At 49.9% G+C, this 18070-nt stretch overlaps 1 protein-coding gene across 1 annotated transcript in view; it reads left to right on the top strand.

Annotated features, from left to right (window-relative positions):
- The window catches only part of GLDC (glycine decarboxylase), a 99958-nt gene that overhangs the window by 30604 nt on the left and 51284 nt on the right, over window positions 1-18070 (top strand). The window contains exons 5-13 of the mRNA XM_021713296.1: window positions 1010-1157; window positions 1942-2138; window positions 2928-3024; window positions 10067-10172; window positions 12967-13106; window positions 14356-14436; window positions 15985-16082; window positions 17011-17095; window positions 17260-17301. Coding sequence (XP_021568971.1) covers window positions 1010-1157; window positions 1942-2138; window positions 2928-3024; window positions 10067-10172; window positions 12967-13106; window positions 14356-14436; window positions 15985-16082; window positions 17011-17095; window positions 17260-17301 — 994 coding nt within the window. The remainder of the gene's footprint in view (window positions 1-1009; window positions 1158-1941; window positions 2139-2927; window positions 3025-10066; window positions 10173-12966; window positions 13107-14355; window positions 14437-15984; window positions 16083-17010; window positions 17096-17259; window positions 17302-18070) is intronic.

Here is an 18070-nt window from a genome sequence, read left to right as displayed (position 1 = left end):
TCAGCCTTCCAAGTAGCTGGAACTACAGGCGCACGCTACCACACCCGGCTAATTTTTTGATTTATTGTAGAGATGAGGTCTTGCCAAGTTGCCCAGGCAGGTCTCGAGCCCGTGGGCTCAGGCTATCCACTCACCTCGGTCTCCCAAAGCGCTGGATTACAGGCTGAGCCACTGAGCCCGGCCTAGATCTTGTTTTTGTAAAACGAATCTATCAGCATCTCAAAGGGCTCATCAGAAATGTGTGTTCAAATTTTGCCCTTTGTGTACTTCATAATTAATGAAGCTTCTCACAAATGTGTATGCTGTCAAAAAGCGACGGCACAAGCAAGGTGTGATTGTGGGCCTCAGAAATGGAACTCTGCATGAGGTCATGTAGAAAATAAACACTACGCAATACACAATTCTTGGCGGCATTCGGACTGTGGGCAGTGCTTTGGACATGCCTGGCCTGGTTGTTTGCAGTGCAATGTCCTTAAAGAGTATTGTTTTTGCTCCGTGCTGTCATCAGATAGAACAAACACAGCAGGGCCACTTGTAGACGTTTGCTTTCTCTTTTGCAAAAGTTGAGCATCCTCACCCCCGTGCTGCTGTCCCTCTAGAGGGGGTTTTCTGACAACGTCCGCACGGGGTGGCTGATCGTCCCTGGGGAAGTGTGTCCTCCTTGCCTCCCCGATGACTTTCCATTCCCTTGGACTGATCCCCAGGTGATGGCAGTGATGGCTCTCGTCACAGGTCTTGGTTCTTCAGCCGCAGGAAGTGACGTCCCGGTCCTCTCTCAGGAGCACATTGTGACAGGAAAGGGAGGAGGAGAGGGGAGTGGGAGGGGCGGAGGAGGAACAGGCGAAGTGGCCATGAGCACGGTCACCACGAGCGCCAGGTGTGGGATGGGGCGGGGGCGGAGGCCATTCAGGGAGGACACCGGAAATGGAGGCTCCCAGAAAAGCGTCGTTCGCTCATTCATTTCCCATCGTCGCCCTAAGGCTGCGTTCTTTCTCGCCTGCCTTTCCAGATACACTGGAGTCCTCACTGAGCTGAAGTTACCCCACGAAATGGACTTTGGTGCAAAAGATGTCAGTGGGGTGTTGTTCCAGTACCCAGACACCGAGGGGAAGGTGGAAGACTTCTCGGAGCTCGTGGAGAGAGCCCATCAGGCAGGGGTAGGGAAACCGGCTTCCCTGGGGTGTCCCAGCTTTCCCATCTCTCTCTCTGTCATGTATATCTATCTGTCTCTCATTTATTTATCTATCTGTCTGTCTCTATCATGTATATCTACCTACCTGCCTATCATGTCTGCCTGTCTATATCTATCTGTCATCTATCGATCTATAAGTATCTTGTGTCTCCATCTATCTAATCCATCATCTGTAGCTCTCATCTATCTCTCAATCATCTGTGCCTTTATTTCTTTCTTTTTTTTGAGTTGAAGTCTCATTCTGTCACCCAGACTGGAGTGCAGTGGCCGCTCCTGGCCACCGTAGCCTTGACCTGCTGGGCTCCGGCAATCCTTCCACCTCAGCTTTCCAAGTAGCTGGAACTACAGGCACATGCTACCACGCCCGGCTAATTTTTTTTATTTATTGTAGAGACAAGGTCTCGCCAAGTTGCCCAGGCAGGTCTCGAACCCGTGGCTCAGGCAGTCCACTCACCTCAGCCTCCCAAAGGCACAGGATTACAGGCTGAGCCACTGAGCCCAGCTGTGCCTTAGTTTCTTTATCACTAGCACATGGGATGGTCAAATTCACCTTCCTATCCCCTTTCTGCACGTTGTTTCGTTCACAGATCCCTAGCGTGTGGTAGGCACACAGCAAATATTTGCTGAATGAGCGGACGAGCAGACAAGCCCACCCTGCCCGTCTCCCTGTAGCTGGGGTGATGTGCCTCGCCTTCCCGCCACTCGGGACAGGCGGCAACGTGGTCCCTCTCCTCCCGGCTCCTTTCTAGAGCCTGGCATGCTGTGCTACTGACCTGTTGGCTCTGTGCATCTTGAGGCCACCCGGAGAATTTGGGGTTGACATCGCCCTCGGCAGCTCGCAGAGATTCGGGGTGCCCCTGGGCTACGGTGGGCCGCACGCAGCTTTCTTTGCCGTCCGCGAAAGCCTGGTGAGGATGATGCCAGGAAGAATGGTGGGGGTAACAAGGTAAGGCCCCTTCTTCCCATCATTGTGGCTATGACTTCCCCCGTTCCCGCTCCTGGTCACAGATGTTGCTTTCCCTTTGAACATAACTGGGCAATGTTGGGTCAAAAGGAAACGTACAGCATAGATTCAGAAGAGAAAAATCTCTTTGGGGTGTGAATGAGTCCTTAAACACCATTCATTTGCACATATTTGAAAAGGCATGTGTATATTTTACAATGTATTCGTGTTGGAGTCACGTAAGTGCATTTGTTTACGTTGGGGAAAGCCTTGGACATCTAAATATTTTAGGTATGTGTTGTGTCTCATCAGTTTCTTTCTCAAAAGTATCATCATGCCACATGGTTCTGTAAAGACAAGTGCAATGAGAGATTACGAAGCATACATTGAGGCTGGGCGTGGTGGCTCATGCCCGTAATCCCAGCACTTTGGGAGGCTGAGGCAGAAGAATTGCTTGAGCCCCAGAGTTCGAGACCAGCCTGGGCAACATAGCAAGACTTAGTCTCTACACAAAATTAGCAGGACATGGTGGTGTGTGTCTGTAGTCCCAGCTGCTTGGAAGGCTGAGGCGGAAGGATCGTCTGAGCCCGGCAGGCCAAGGCTGCGGTGGCCGTGAGCATGCCCCTACACTCCAGCCTGGGCGACAGAGTGAGACTCCGACTCAGAAAAAGAACTCGCCCACAACTCAGTCGATGAATGTCACATCCAGCTGGGAAGGAAAGCAGCAGGTCCTTCATGGCAACTCCTGGCCCAAGATAACCTATGCTCACTGAGGCTTTGTTCCTGGTCCAGGGATGCCACGGGGAAAGAAGTGTACCGCCTTGCTCTTCAAACCCGGGAGCAGCACATCCGGAGAGACAAGGCCACCAGCAACATCTGCACAGCTCAGGTGAGTCCCGGACTGACCTGCCCACTGAATGCCTGGCAGCCTAGGAAACGAGCTACGTTCGTCCCCTCGTTTGCCCGGGTACTCGTCACCTGGCGAGCAGGAAGCAGGCCAGAAACGACAAGCTCTCGCTGGCAGAGAAGCCTTGCAGTCTGCTCAGAAGCAGAGCGCCCCGGATTTTATGCTGTTCCATAGAATGTGCTCCCCTCACCTGTGGATTCGCTCCTTATAAGTGATCGCATTTATTCTTTCAAACCATTTTATAGTTATTTATTTTTAGATTGGGAAATATAGTTGATTTAAAAAGTAGATTAGAGAGAGAGAGAGAGAACCATTTTGTGTTTAATAACCTGGCAACAACTTATTTTATGTTTTTTTCTTTTATTTTTTGAGTTGGAGTCTTGCAATGTTGCCCAGGTTGAAGTGCAGTGGCATGCTGCTCACGGCCACCACAGCCCCGACCTGTCGGGCTCAGGTGACCCCTCCGCCTCAGCCTTTCAAGTAGCTGGAACTACAGGCACATGCCACCACACCTGGCTAATATTTTGACTTATTGTAGAGAAGAGGTCTCGCCATGTTGCACACGCTGGTCTTGAACCTGCGAGCTCAGGCAATCCTCTCACCTCAGCCTACCAAAGTGCTGGGGTTACAGGTGTGAGCCAGTGCGCCCAGCCTCATTTTGGTGATTTGGTAACCCTCCCTTGCCTGTTTCATTTCATGTGACTCTTTTCATAATTGGTTGCACAGAGCAATTACTCATAACTCCAGGATCACTTTCTTTGCAAGCATCTGTTAGGAAATGGCGGCCGCCCTTTCTGCTCCTTTTGTGCTGTGTGTCTTGACCCCCTTCCTTGGCTCCGGGCAGCCACTGTTCGTGTTCATCTCATCCTGCCCTTTCCTGTTGGTGGTGTGGGGTCCATGGTAGACTAGACGTCCCCCACTTTTGCATCACCGATAGGGAAGGGCTTTTATTTTTTCAATCTCTGAAAGTGTGATAATGAATCAAATATTTTTTCTATAAACTTATGACATCACAACAGAGGTCTGAAGTTTCATCATGTCCTGGTCTTCATACTGTCTTACATCTCAGGTTCTACCACAATAAGCAGCTTTTCTTTTTCTTTTTTTTTTTGAATTGGAGTCTCACTCTGTCACCCAGGCTGGAGTACAGTGGCATGCTCACGGCCACCCCAGCATCGACCTGCTGGACTCCAGCGATCCCTCTGTCTCAGTCTTCCAAGTTTCTGGAACTACAGGTGCGTGCTACCATGCTGGCTGAATTTTTATTTATTGTAAGGATGAGGTCCCGCCAAGTTGCCCGGGTTGGTCTTGAACCCACAGGCTCAGGCAATCCACTCACCTCAGTCTCTCAAAGTGCTGGGACGACAGGCTGAGCCACTGAACCCGGCCAGCTTTTCTAAAGCCAAGTATGTTGAGGAATAATTTTTTTTTCTTTTTTATTCAGATGTAACTGACCATGCATTTTACCCGTTGAAGTATCTACCTCGGTGGTTTTTCTTATATTCACAAAGTTGTGCAACTATCACCAGTATTTAACTTCAAAACATTAGCACCTGCAAAATATACCTTATTTCCATTAAGCAATCATTCCCCATTCCGCTCCCCTTCTTATAATCAGTCTTTGGCAACTATTCTTAAGCCATCTATTTTCTGTATCTCTGATTTGCCTACTCTGGATATTTCATGTAAATGGGATCATGCGACATGTGACCTTTTGTGTCTGATTTCACCGATTTTTTTCTTTTCATTTATTTGTTTGTTTGTTTTTGAGTTAGAGTCTCCCTCTGTCGCCCAGGCTGGAGTATAGTGGCACACTCACGGCCACCGCAGCCTCAGCTCTGGGCTCAGGTGATCCTTCTGCTTCAGCCTTCCAAGTAGCTGGACCTCAGACGTGTTCTGCCGTGCCCAGCTACTTTTTAATTTACTGTAGAAACAGGGCTTGCCAAGTCATCAAGGCTCATCTCGAACTCCTGGGGTCAGGCAATGCTCTTGTCTCCACCTCCTTCCCAAAGTGCTGGGATGACAGGTGTGAGGCACCACACCCAGCCAGGATAATGTTTTCAAGATTCATCCATAATGCAACATGAATCAGTACTTCATTCCTTTTCAGGGCTGAATGATATCCCATTGTCTAGCTGTATCACATTTTGTTTATCTATTTATCAATTGATGGACATTTGAGTTGTTTCCACACAAATGTCCATCAATTGATAAATAGATAAACAAATAAGGCCGCTGCGAACTTTTCTGTGCATTTTTGTATGGACGTGTTTTCACTTCTCTTGGGTCTATACCTAGGAGTGGAATTGCTGGGTCATATGATAACTTTACATTTATATTTTGGAGGAACTTCAAGTTTTCCAAAGTGGCTGCACCACTTTACATTCCCACCAGCAGCGTGTGAGGCTCTAATTTCTCCACACTTTCACCGATCCCTGTCTTTTTGGTTATAGCCATCCTAGTGGGTGTGACTATATATGATTCTGCGCATTTTTCTTTTTCTTTTTTTTTTTTTTTTTTGAGTTGGGGTCTCACTCTGTCATCCAGGCTGGAGGACAGTGGCACATGCATGGCCACCACAACCTCGCCCAGCTGGGCTCACAGGATCCTTCCACCTCAGCCTTCCCAGTAGTTGGAACTACAGGTGTGTCCCACCACGCCCGGCTTTTTTTTTTTTTTTAATTTATTGTGGAGACAAGGTTTTATCAAGTTGCCCAGGCTGGTCTCAAACCCCCAGGATCAGGTAGTTCTCTCGCTATAGGCTCCTAAAGTGCCGGGATTACAGGCTGAGCCACTGTGCCTGGCTTAATTTAGACCGTTTTTCTTTTTCTTTTTTTTTTTTTTTTACATTTTTCTTTCTTTGAGTCGGGGTCTCACTGTGTCGCCCAGGCTGGAGTGGAGTGGCATATTCACAGCCACCACAGCCTCCACTTCCTGGGCTCAGGCGATCCTTTGCCTCAGCCTCCTGAGTAGCTGGGCCGACAGGAGTGCACCGCTATGCCTACAATTTTTTTGCTCTTGAACTACCAGTCTCCAACAGACCTCCCGCCTCGGCCTGCAAAGTGCTGGGATTACAAGTGGGAGCCACTGTGCCAGGCCCATCTTTAGCTTTTGATGCCTTTCTTTAATGCCCCAACTGGATTTTACCTTTGTCCGATTTATCAAAGACATTTGGACGTTCTTGGCCGCTCTGTTCTTCTTTTGATATTCTAATGCCTTTCAAAAATTTTAGAAAGTGATTTTGTGCTTCTCATCAATTCGTTGTTCTGCCACTTGATACAGTCTCTGGTTGTGGAAAGAATTATCTCCAGACTAAAGAGGAGGTGAGTCAGCCTCCCTAAGGCTGTGCTGGAAGCTCCAGGGCATTCTGTGAATGGCAGGTCTGGATTTCTATTCCGGAAAAGCACAGCTGTGAGCATTTGGGCACACTGTCTCGTGGGTTCTTCCTGCTCGCTTGCTTTCTTTCTTCTTTTCAAGAGACAGGGCCCTGCTTTACCACACGATCTGGAGCACTGCAGTGCGAACATGTCTCACGCAGCCTTGAACTCCTGGGCTCAAGCCATCCTCCAGCCTCAGCCTCCTGAGTAGGACTATAAGTGTGAGCCATCGTGCCCAGCTATTTCATGTAGTCTCTACCTCAGACTTGCCCACTCTGTGACTGTAAAGTGCTATGAAGCTTCTGCATGGTTTTTCCTTCTTAGTTTTAATTTTTTATTTTAAAGAGGAGGGGCACAATTCTGGGTTAGATATACCGATGTTCATTATGCAGGTACCCTTGTTGCCCCTCCCTCCCCTGGCAGTTTCCCACTACTGCCAAGATTCTGTATTTATTTCTGATTGGTTAAAGGATTCCATGAGAGTGCTTGTAATTCCTCTGGGATTTTTTTTTTTTAAACTGGAATCTCACTCTGTTACTCAGGCTGGAGTGCAGTGGCACGCTCACAGCCACCACAATCTTGACCTGCTGAGCTCAGATGATCCTTCGGCCTCAGCCTTCCAAGTAGCTGGAACTACATGCACGTGCCACCACACCCGGCTAATTTTTTGATTTATTGTAGAGATGAGGTCTCGCCGAGTTGCCCAGGCTGGTTTCAAACCTGTGGGCTCAGGCAATTCTCTCACCTTGGCCTCCCAAAGTGCTGGGGTTATAGGCATGAGCCACCACACCCAGCCTTCTCTTGGAATTTTAGTTCAAGAGGTCTATTTCTGTGTTCTCTGATGTCTTCTTTTCCTCCTCATTTTCTTTTTTCTTTTTTGAGTTGGAGTCTTACTCTGTCGCCCAGACTGGAGTGCAGTGGCCGCTCCCGGCCACCGCAGCCTCGGCCCGCTGGGCTCCGGCGATCCTTCCGCCTCAGCCTTCGGAGTAGCCGGAATTACAGGCATGCGCTACCACGCCCGGCTGATTTTTTGATTTATTGTAGAGAAGAGGTCTCGCTGCCCAGGCGGGTCTCGAACCCGCAGACTCAGGCAATCCACTCACCTCAGCCTCCCAGAGGCGCGGGATTACAGGCTGAGCCACCAAGCCTGGCCTTTTTTTTCTTTTTTTTTGAGTTGGAGTCTCACTCTGTCGCCCAGACTGGAGTGCAGTGGCCGCTCCCAGCTACCACAGCCTCGACCTGCTAGGCGCCGGTGATCCTTCCGCCTCAGCCTTCCTAGTAGCTGGAACTACAGGCGCGCGCTGCCACACCTGGCTAATTTTTTGAATTATTGTAGAGATGAGGTCTCGCCAAGTTGCCCAGGCAGGTCTTGAACCCGTGGGCTCAGGCAATCCACTCACTTCAGCCTCCCAATGGCGCGGGATGACAGGCTCAGCCACCGAGCCCGGCTTTTCCTCCTCATTTTCTCCAGTGACTGCTCACTTCAAGTTTGGGCATCTTTTGCAAACTGCTTCTTGTTTTGCAGTGGCCACTTAGAACTTTCCTCTAGCAGCCGAGCTGAGAAAAGATGAGCCTAGCAGAATGCATTCATTATTAAACATCTTCCCACGATAAAGCACCGCGTTCCTCAGTTGAGTAGAGGGTCTGGTCTGTGACTCCGGGTGACTGGATATGGAGGTGGACCTGGAACGGGTGACCTCATGCACGAGAGACTGTGTTGCTGGGCTAAGAGAGGGTCGGTCGTGGCAGAGTGGGCGGCTTGTGCGGCTGAGGGTCTGAGACTTGCGTTTGGACCCGTGACCTAGGCTTGAGTGGTGAAAAGGCGGGGGAGGGGCGAGGCCGGGGGAGAGGCAGGAGCTGGACTTCCCGCACTTCCGCCCAGGCCGCCCATCGTGGTGCCTGACGGTGGCCCTTCTCTCGCTGGCCTGCCCCCAGCCCCCAGACGCCGTCACAGCGGGGCCTTTCTCGTACCCACGCCATGCCCCCGCCCCCCAAAAGCATCTTGGAGTTGGGTCCCTGGTCCAGGGGACCATGCTGGGCCTTTCAGCCTCTGCACCGCCTGAACACACGCTTCCCTGTAGTCGTCCCTGGAAACCTCAATCCGATGGTCAAGAGAGATTGCTTCCCTGGAGACAGTGTCTTCTTGTCCTCGGGGAGTAAGCCAGGAGACTCTGGTCTTCTCTTTCTTGTGTATTCCTTCCATCGCATCTTTTCCTTGCGTCTTGCCTTTTCTTCTTTGATAGTTCCTTTTTTTTTTTTTGAGTTGCAGTCTCACTCCGTTGCCCAGGCTGGAGTGAAGTGGCACGCTCACAGCCACCGCAGCCTTGACCTGCTGTGTTCAAGCGATCCTTTCGCCTCAGCCTTCCAAGTAGCTGGAACCACAGGTGTGCACCACCATGCCTGGCTGGTTTTTTGATTTATTGTAGAGACGAGGTCTCTCCAAGTTGCCCAGGCTGGTCTTGAACCTGTGGGCTCAGGCGATCCTCTCGCCTTGGGCTCCCAGAGACAGTTCTTGCCACAAATTCTCTATTCATCTCTTGGTTGGGAGAAATTCAGCCTCTAGTGTTTTATTTGCAGTCTCAGGAGAATTGTATTCCCTGAGTTCTTGAGTGTTTGAAAAATCACATGCTACTTTATTCTTGAATAATGTTTAATTGAGTATAAAATTCTCTCTGCTCATTTTGCCTTCCTGAGGGTTTTTTTGGTTGGTTGTTTGTTTTGAGTTGGAGTCCCACCCTGTTGTCCAGCCTGGAGTGTAGTGGACACTCATGGTCACCACAGCCTCGACTTGCAGGGCTCAGGTGATCCTTCCATCTCAGCCTCCCAAGTGACTGGAAGCACAGGTGTGTACCACCACATCCAGCTGATGTTTTGATTTATTGTAGAGATGAGGTCTCTCCCTGTTGCCCAGGCTGGTCTCGAACCCATGAGCTCAGGCAATCCTCTTGTCTCCATCTCCCAAAGTGCTGGGATTAAAGGCATGAGCCACTGTGCCCCGCTTATCCCTTGGGGTCTTTATTGCTCTTTTGTCTTCCGACTTTAAATATTGCTTCTGTCTGATGGCAGCCTGGATCTTCCCTCATGTGTGTGATCTGACCATGCGTGGATGAAACCCTCCATCATGGTCAAGCATACATTCCTATCCTGACTCCAGGATGTCGGGGATGCTGTTTCCCCTTGGGTCATCAGGTAGGTTATGATCCCAAACTATCACTGAGAAGGCAGCAATCTGACCATCTTGTTTTGTCCCTGTTTTCAATTTTGGCATGTATCTCTCCTTTTTTTGAGTCGGAGTCTCACTCTGTCACCCAGGCTAGAGTGCAGGGGCCCGCTCACGGCTCGACCTGCTGGGCTCAGGAGATCCTTCTGCCCCAGCCTTCCAAGTAGCTGGGATCGCATGTGCTCACCACCACGCCCAGCTAAGTTTTTGATTTATGGTAGAGATGAGGTCTCTCCAAGTTGCCCAGGCTGGTTTCGAAGCCTTGGACCAGGCATCGTCTCGCCTCTACCTCCCAAAGTGCTGGGATGACAGGCGTGAGCCACCGCGTTGGCAATTTTGGCATCTCAAGTTGAGTCATTCCTTCGTCCTACTAATCGTCCTCACCTCACGGTTGGACACGCTTCTTAACATGCTCCTCTTCTTTTAGGCCCTCTTGGCGAATATGGCTGCCATGTTTGCGATTTACCATGGCTCCCGTGGGCTGGAGCATATCGCCAAGAGGGTGCACAATGCCACTTTGATCTTGTCGGAAGGTGAGTCTGTCATCTATTTTCAAACTTGGGGACATCACAATAAATATGAATGAGCAACGTTGAAAACTTGCTGCATAGCTCACACTACGGGTAAAATTAAGAGTCAAATGAAAAACTGAAAAGTATTTTCAACATTTATGATTGAGTGAATGTTACCATTTTTAGTACAGAGAACTCTTACCTTCCTAAACCCTGAATATAAGAAAGATGTATACTCTGGGCATTACGTGTAATTTAAGAAGAGATAAGTGTACAGCCGGGTACAGTGGCTCACGCCAGTAATCCCAGCCCTTTGGGAGACTGAGGCGGGAGGAATGCTTGAGCCCAGGAGTTCGAGACTATCCTGGACAACATGAGGAGAGCTCGTCTCTATGAAAAACCAAAAAAATTAGCTGAGCTTGGTGGCACACACCTGTAGTCCTAGCTACTTGGGAGGCTGAGGCCATAGGATCACTGAAGTCCAAGACATTGAGGCTGTAGTGAGTTGCGATTGTGCCCCTGCACTCAGCTTGGGTGACAGAGTGAGATAGTGTCTCAAAATAATAGTAAAAATCAGGCTGGGCTCGGTGGCTCAGGCTATCATCCCAGCGCTCTGGGAGGCCGAGGGGAGTGGATTGCCTGAGCCCGCGGGTTCAAGACCAGCCCGAGCAACTTGGCGAGACCTTGTCTCTACAATAAAAAGTAAAAAACTAAAAAATAAAAAGTAGTAATAAGCAGTATAGAAGTCAATGGCCAGTGAACATATAGAATTTCACCATCGCTATTAATCAAAGAAATACAAATGAAAGCAATAAACAATATTTCTCCCATTACACTGGCAAAGACTGAGAAGAATACTGCATAGTTTTGAAGCCAAGTGTGTTGGCTCAAGCCTGTCATCCCAGCACCTCGTGAGGGTGAGGCAGGAGGATCTCTTGTTTTGTTTTTTGTTTTTTTTTTTGGTTGGAGTTTTACTCTATCACCCAGACTGGAGTGCAGTGGCATGCTCCCGGCCACTGCAGCCTCAACCTGCTGGGCTCCGGTGATCCTTCTGCCTCAGCCTTCCAAGTAGCTGGAACTACAGGCGCGCACTACCACGCCTGGCTAATTTTTGATTTATTGTAGAGACGAGGTCTCGCCAAGTTGCCCGGGCGGGTCTCGAACCCGCGGGCTCAGGCAGTCCTCTCGCCTCGGCCTCCCAAAGTGCTGGGATTACAGGCTGAGCCACCGAGCCCGGCCTCAGGAAGATCTCTTGAGGCCAGGAGTAAGAGCCTGTCTCAGACAATAAAAAAAGGAAGAATGCGGATACCATATGAGTATAGCTTTTATGGGAGGCACTTGACCAACACATATTCAAAAAAGTGCTTACAGTTTGATCTAGAAATTCTACTTTAGAAATGTATCTAAAGAAAATAATCAGATAAGATTGTAAAGAATATGCATTGGAATTTTGTTTACAAGAGTTCAGTCTTAGAAACAGCCAGAATGTCTAATAAATAGTAATTAAGTCATGGTACATCCTCATATTTGACTGTTACATAGCCACTAAAAATGGTTAAGGTATTGATTTATAAACAATTGTAATGAAACACACACACACCTTTTCCAGAGGAATATATTCCAAAATATAAGTGATACTTATTTCTGGATGGTAATTTTGGTAATTTCCTTCCCCTCTCTTTTATGTACTTCATAACTTTCTATAGCAATATAATAAGCACATTTATTATTATTATTATTTTATTATCACTATTTTTTTGAGTTGGAGTTTCTCTCCGTCGCCCAGGTTGGAATGCAATGGCATGCTCATGGCCACCACAGTCTCCACCTCCTGGGCTCTGGTGATCCTTCTGCCTCCGCCTTCCAAGTAGCTGGAACTACAAGTGTGCGCCACCACCCCCAGCTGATTTTTCTTGATTTTTTGTGGAGACACAGTCTTGCCAAGTTGTCCAGGCTGGTCTCAAACCCCTGGGCTCAGGCAGTCCTCTCACCTCCACCTCCAAAAGTGCTGAGATTATAGGCATGAGCCACTGGGCCAGCTTATTATTATTATTATTACTATTATTATTATTATTATTGTGAGTCGAGATCTCGCTCTGTCACCCAGGCTGGAGTACAGTGGCATGTTCACGGCCACCGCAACCTCGACCTTCTGGGCTCAGGTGTTCCTCTCGCCTCAGCCTTCCACATAGCTGGAACCACAGGCATGTGCCACCACGCCCGGCTAATTTTTTGGTGATTTGTTGTAGAGACAAGGTCTCACCAAGTTACCTGGGCTAGTCTTGAACCCCTGGGCTCAGGTAATCTTCTCGCTTTGGCATCCCAAAATGCTGGGATTACAGGCTGAGCCACTAGCCTAGCCTTAGTATTATTACTTTATTTATTTATTTTTGAGTTGGAGTCTCACTCTGTCACTCAGGCTGGAGGGCAGTGGCATGCTCCCGGTCACCGCACCCTCGACCTGCCGGGCTCAGGTGATCCTTCTGCCTTAGCCTTCCAAGTAGCTGGAACTACAGGCATGAGTCACCATGCCCAGCTAATTTTTTTTTATGGTAGAGATGAGGTCTCGCCAAGTTGCCCAGGCTAGTCTCGAACCCGCGGGCTGAGGCAGTCCTCCCACTCGGGCTCCCAAAGTGCTGTGAGTATAGGCGTGAGCCACCGCGCCTGGCTTCCTGTTGTTATTTTTAAAGCGGTCACCAAAACACTGGCCAGGACCCGGAACAGGCTGAAGTCGAATGTTGTTTCTGTGTGATGTGTCTGTGGCCCAGGGCCAGGTTTCTGTGTCAGAGATTGGCGGCTCTCCCACCTCGTGCAGGCCTGAAGCACGCAGGGCACCAACTCCTGCACGACTCGTTCTTCGATACCTTGAAGGTTCAGTGTGGCTGCTCGGTGAAGGAGGTCTTGGGCAGGGCCGCTCAACGGCAAATCAATTTCCGGCTCTTCAAGGATGGCACAGTAAGCCCGATTTCCGATACTTTCACCAGTTCCCCTCATTTTCATGACTTTTCTCGCTCCAGGCTCTCCTCTTCATTGGTTGTTTCATTTTGTCAGTCGGCCTCTCGCTTTGTGACCCAGCCTGAAGTGCAGTGGCTCAGTCATGGCTCACCACAGTCATGATCTCGTGGTGCTCCTCCTCAGTCTCCCAGTCATCCAAGACTACGGGCATTTGCCACCACATCCAGCTGTTTTCTTTTTTGGGAGAGGTGAAGTCTCGCTATGTTGCCCAGGCTGGTCTCAGACTTCCAGGCTTCAGCAGTCCCCTTGCCTCCACCTCCCAAAGTGCTGGGATTGCAGGTGGGCATCACCATGACTGGCCTCTCTTTATTTAAAAAAAAAATTAATTTTGGAACTTTGGGGCATAGTGTATTTTTCTGTGTAGACAAGTTTCATTTCTTTCCTTTTTTTTGAGTCGGAGTCTCAGTCTGTTGCCCAGACTGGAGTACAGTGGCACGCTCACAGCCACCACAGACTCGACCTGCTGGCCTCTGGCGATCTTTCCGCCTCAGCCTTCCAAGTAGCTGGAACCATAGGCATGTGCCACCATACCCAGCTGACTTTTGTATTGTAGAGACGAGTTCTTGCCATGTTGCTCAGGCCGGTCTTGAACCCGTGGGCTCAGGCAGTCCTCTCGTCTCCCAAAGTGCTGCGAGTATGGGTGTGAGCCTCCGCGCCTGGCCAAGTTTCATTTCCAGTATAAAATATGGAGACCTTTTCAGGGAAGGATAATCCCTTCTTTGCTTTCCCTGAGACGCTGTGCTTTCCTCCGTGGCACCTGGAGGCACAGGTTTTGCTCACAGTGTTCCTCTCACGGTGTGACTGACATTCCACAGTACAGGCTCTGATATATGATACGGTGAAGTAGGTGAAGGAATGATTCCGTCAGCCGCTCTAGGCCCGATAGAATTTCCCACAGCCCCTGACTGTTGGAGTCCAGAGGGACCCGGCCAAACCCAAGACCTTTTGAAGTCTGGGACGAGTCACCTTCCCCTAAGGGCAAACTTAGATGTGGCGGCACCCTGACCTTCGGCTAAAAGGCGAAAGGTTTATGCAATCTGAAGAGAAACCAGAGTGACCCTGACCTTTTGGGATGGCTGGGAAAGCTGCCTTTTTCCTACTTTCTTCTTCCTTTCCACCCTCCTTGGGGTTCCGCTACCGACCATGGAATCTAGAGCCGAGGCTTTGCGTTTCGTTTTTGTTTCTGTAGCTTGGCATTTCTCTTGATGAAACAGTCAATGAAAAAGATCTGGATGACTTGTTGTGGATTTTTGGCTGTGAGTCTTCTGCGGTAAGTAAACTAAAGCACGCATTCCTCTCCGTGACTGTTGGAGGCGGTGGCAAAGATGGCGTGTCTGCATGTGGGCCTGAGTGGGAGGGAGAAAGAGCCCAGGTGTGACTCGGGCAGTTCACTGTTAAAATTATGCTACTGACTTGTCCCTTGCTGCTGTGATGTTGACAGCTGGAGGTCACTGCCCTTGCGCCCCAATCAGGACCCAGGAGCCGGGCTAGTTGGGAGGGCGGTTCATCGTGGTTTATAAAACCGCCCCTAATACAAGATGCCCAATCTTGGCATCTTGGTTGTGTCACTTCTGGGAATCTAATGGCACTTATTCATTTAATGTTTCTTGTGGACCTGTGGTGTGCCGTGTACTGCACAAGGCCCTGAGAATGCAGTGGAGAGTTTGACGTGCTTCCTCCCCATGGAGCGTAGAGTCTGAGAGAGAACCAGACAAGCGAGCATGCGATCATCTCCCAGACGATGTGTTATGAGGGCGATGGGGGAAGGTGCTTGTGAGTGGAGAGCGTGAGATCCTCACCCAGGCTGGGGGGAGCCCGGCCTGCCTGAAATCTGGTAGATGAGCGGGAGTTACCTGGCCGAGATGGCATGATGGAGGAACAGGAAGATGGTGTCGGGGTGTTCTAGGCAGTGGGAAACACAGCCACAAAGGCTGGGAGGGAGGTTACGTCAGAGCTGTCAGCAGCTCAGCGAAGCTGAATGCTGTCTAAAAACAATGAAGTGGCAGGGGCTAGTGGGTAGAAGGGATGGGAATGAAGGAAGCGATGGCTGCTACCCTGTCCTGCGGCGAGATGCTCGTCAGTTCGTTCCACCCTGTTTGATGCTTGGCAGTCACCCAGCAAATGTTTGTTGAATGAAGCAGTGAAAAAGTTAGCATTTAGTACAGAAGTAGAAATACCTTCCAGAGCACTGAGTGGGGCTGTCTTGGTTGCCCGTGCCCTCTTTCAGAGAGGTCTTCAAAGGACTGTACAAGATAATCGTGGCAAATCATCAAAGAAGTATCCCAGCGTTCTCTTTCCAACTATAATTAATAAACAGGGCTGAATATGCCTCTTCCCTCTAGAACTCTGCACTACATTTCATCAGGTATTTGGTCTTTGCCACGTGTTCCTGGAGCACTCGTATTATCAGCCTTGTGAGGAATCAGGAACATGCCATGTATTTCATTCTCCATTCCTAGTATCTAGCCCCCATCAGATATATGACTTGCATGTATTTCCTCCCATTCTGTGGGTCATCTCTTAACTCTCTTGCTGATGTCCACAGATGTTTTTAACTTTAAAAAAATTCAATTTATTCATTAATCTTGTATTTATTGCTCATGCTTTTAGTGTCGTATTTAAGGAGCCACTGCAGCATCCAAAGTCATGCAGATATGCTCCTATATTTTCTTGTAAGCGTTTAGTACTCTCAGCTTTTACTTGTATATCTCTGATCCATCTTGAATGCTTTGTGACCCAGACGCCGGGAAGCCTGGCTGTCCACACGTGGTTCCAGGCGTGGCTCCCACCCTGCTGTTTCTGTGGTCTCTCCATGCAGGAACTGGTTGCTGAAAGGATGGGTGAGGAGCAGAGAGGCATTCCAGGGTCTGCGTTCCAGAGAACCAGCCCATTCCTCACACATCAAGTGTTCAACAGGTTTGCGTGACGTCTGTGTTTTCTGCTGCGGCTGTAAGCTCGGGAGCTTGGTAGGGAGCGACTTCTGCTTCCGGCTGTGAGGGGGCCTGGGTGAATGTGGCCTATCCATGGCTCATTAACACTCATGACGTCAGCCTCCTGTTCCTGACTTGGGCAAAGCAGCCTTGTGTCCTGGTGGCTCTGCTCCCTTGGCTCTGTGGGCAGAGGGGAGTTTGCATGTGTAGCTGCCAACTTGAAGTTACCAGGAACACTACCTCTTCTTCCCAACCTTCCTCTCATGCCCACAGGCAGCTTCCTGTCCAGGGCACCCTCTGAGGTTCATGGTTTCTATACCCTTCTCTCTGCTTTGTGGTTGACATGTTTCCCATGGCCAAATTGATCTGCATTTTGAAGGTAGATCTTTTATTTAATTTTTTCTGAGTAAGAGTCTCACTCTGTCGCCCAGGCTGGAGGGCGGGGGCACACTCCTGGCCACTGCAGCCTCGACCTACTGGACTCGGGCGATCCTCCCACCTCAGCCTTCCAAGTAACTAGAACAACAGGTGCACGCCATCACTCCCAGCTAATTTCTTGATTTATTGTAGAGACAAGGTTTCACCAAATTGCCCAGGGTGATCTGGAGCCCTGGGCTCAGGCAGTCCTCTTGCCTCGGCCTCCCATAGTGCTGGGATGATAGGCGTGAGCCACCGTGCCCGGCCTAATTTTTTGATTTATGGTAGAGACGAGGTCTGGCCAAGTAGCCCAGGCAAGTCTCGAACCCCTGGACTCAGGCAGTCCTCTCGCCTCCACCTCCCAAAGTGCTGGGCGGACAGGTGCAAGGCACCGTGTCCAGCCTGAAGGCAGACCTCCGTGTGTCTTATCTCCCAGGAGGACATGCTTGGACTCTTAACTCGTCGCCTCGGTCTAATTTTGTGCTCTGTGCTCACAGCTACCACTCGGAAACAAACATCGTCCGGTACATGAAGAAACTGGAAAACAAGGACATCTCCCTGGTTCACAGCATGATTCCACTGGTAGTGCTGGTCCTCTGTCTCCCAAGCCCACCTCGATCCCACCCAGTGGGCCATGTCTGATAGGCTGCAGGAGGGGCGGGGGTGGCCGTGCAGGGAGATACGAGGGTTGGCAGACGAACCGTGGGAAGTCACTGATGCGACACGTTTTGGATGTGCTTTTCAAGGGATCCTGCACCATGAAGCTGAATGCTTCGTCCGAACTCGCGGTAAGTTGGCCACTTCTGCTGGGAGGGTACTCTAGCCACTGGGTGCCGGCTTCCTCCTAAGCCTGTAGCTAGGGAAGGCTGTTAGGAGTGTGAGCTCCTAACCGCTCTCGAGACCCTTGGCCTTGCTGTTCAACAATCTTGAAGAAGCCCGCTCTTTCTCACAACTTAAGTATTTAAGTTTATGTGTAGAATTATTGAAACTTTCCTCCTCTTTTGTTTGAGTCAGAGTCTCACTCTGTCGCCCAGGCTGGAGTACAGTGACACACTGACGGCCATCCCAGCCTCGACCTGCTGGGCTCAGGCGATCCTTCCACCTCAGCCTTCCAAGTAGCTGGAACCACAGGCACGTGCCACCTTGCCTGGCTAATTTTTTGATTTATGGTAGAGATGAGGTCTCGCCAAGTTGCCCAGGCTGGTCTCAAACTCCTGGGCTAAAGCAGTCCTCTTATCTCGGCCTCCCAAAGTGCTGGGATTATAGGCATGAGCCACTGTACTCAGCTGATTTTTTTTTTTTTTGAGTTGGAGTCTCACTCTGTCACTGAGGCTGGAGGGCAGTGACATGCTCCCGGTCACTGCAGCCTCAACCTGCTGGGCTCAGGCCATCCTTCCACCTCAGCCTTCCAAGAAGCTGGAACTACAGACGTGTGCCACCATGCCCGGCTCATTTTTTTGTGATTTATTGTAGAGTCGAGGTTTCACCAAGTTGCCCAGGCTGGTCTTGACCCCGGGGCTCAGGCAATCCTCTCGCCTTGGCCTCCCAAAGTGCTGG

The sequence above is a fragment of the Carlito syrichta genome, unplaced genomic scaffold (genome assembly GCF_000164805.1).
Source record: "Carlito syrichta isolate Samal-C Ts95f unplaced genomic scaffold, Tarsius_syrichta-2.0.1 Scaffold304428, whole genome shotgun sequence".
Taxonomy (NCBI): Eukaryota; Metazoa; Chordata; class Mammalia; order Primates; family Tarsiidae; genus Carlito; species Carlito syrichta.
This window is presented reverse-complemented; position numbering and strand designations above follow the sequence as displayed.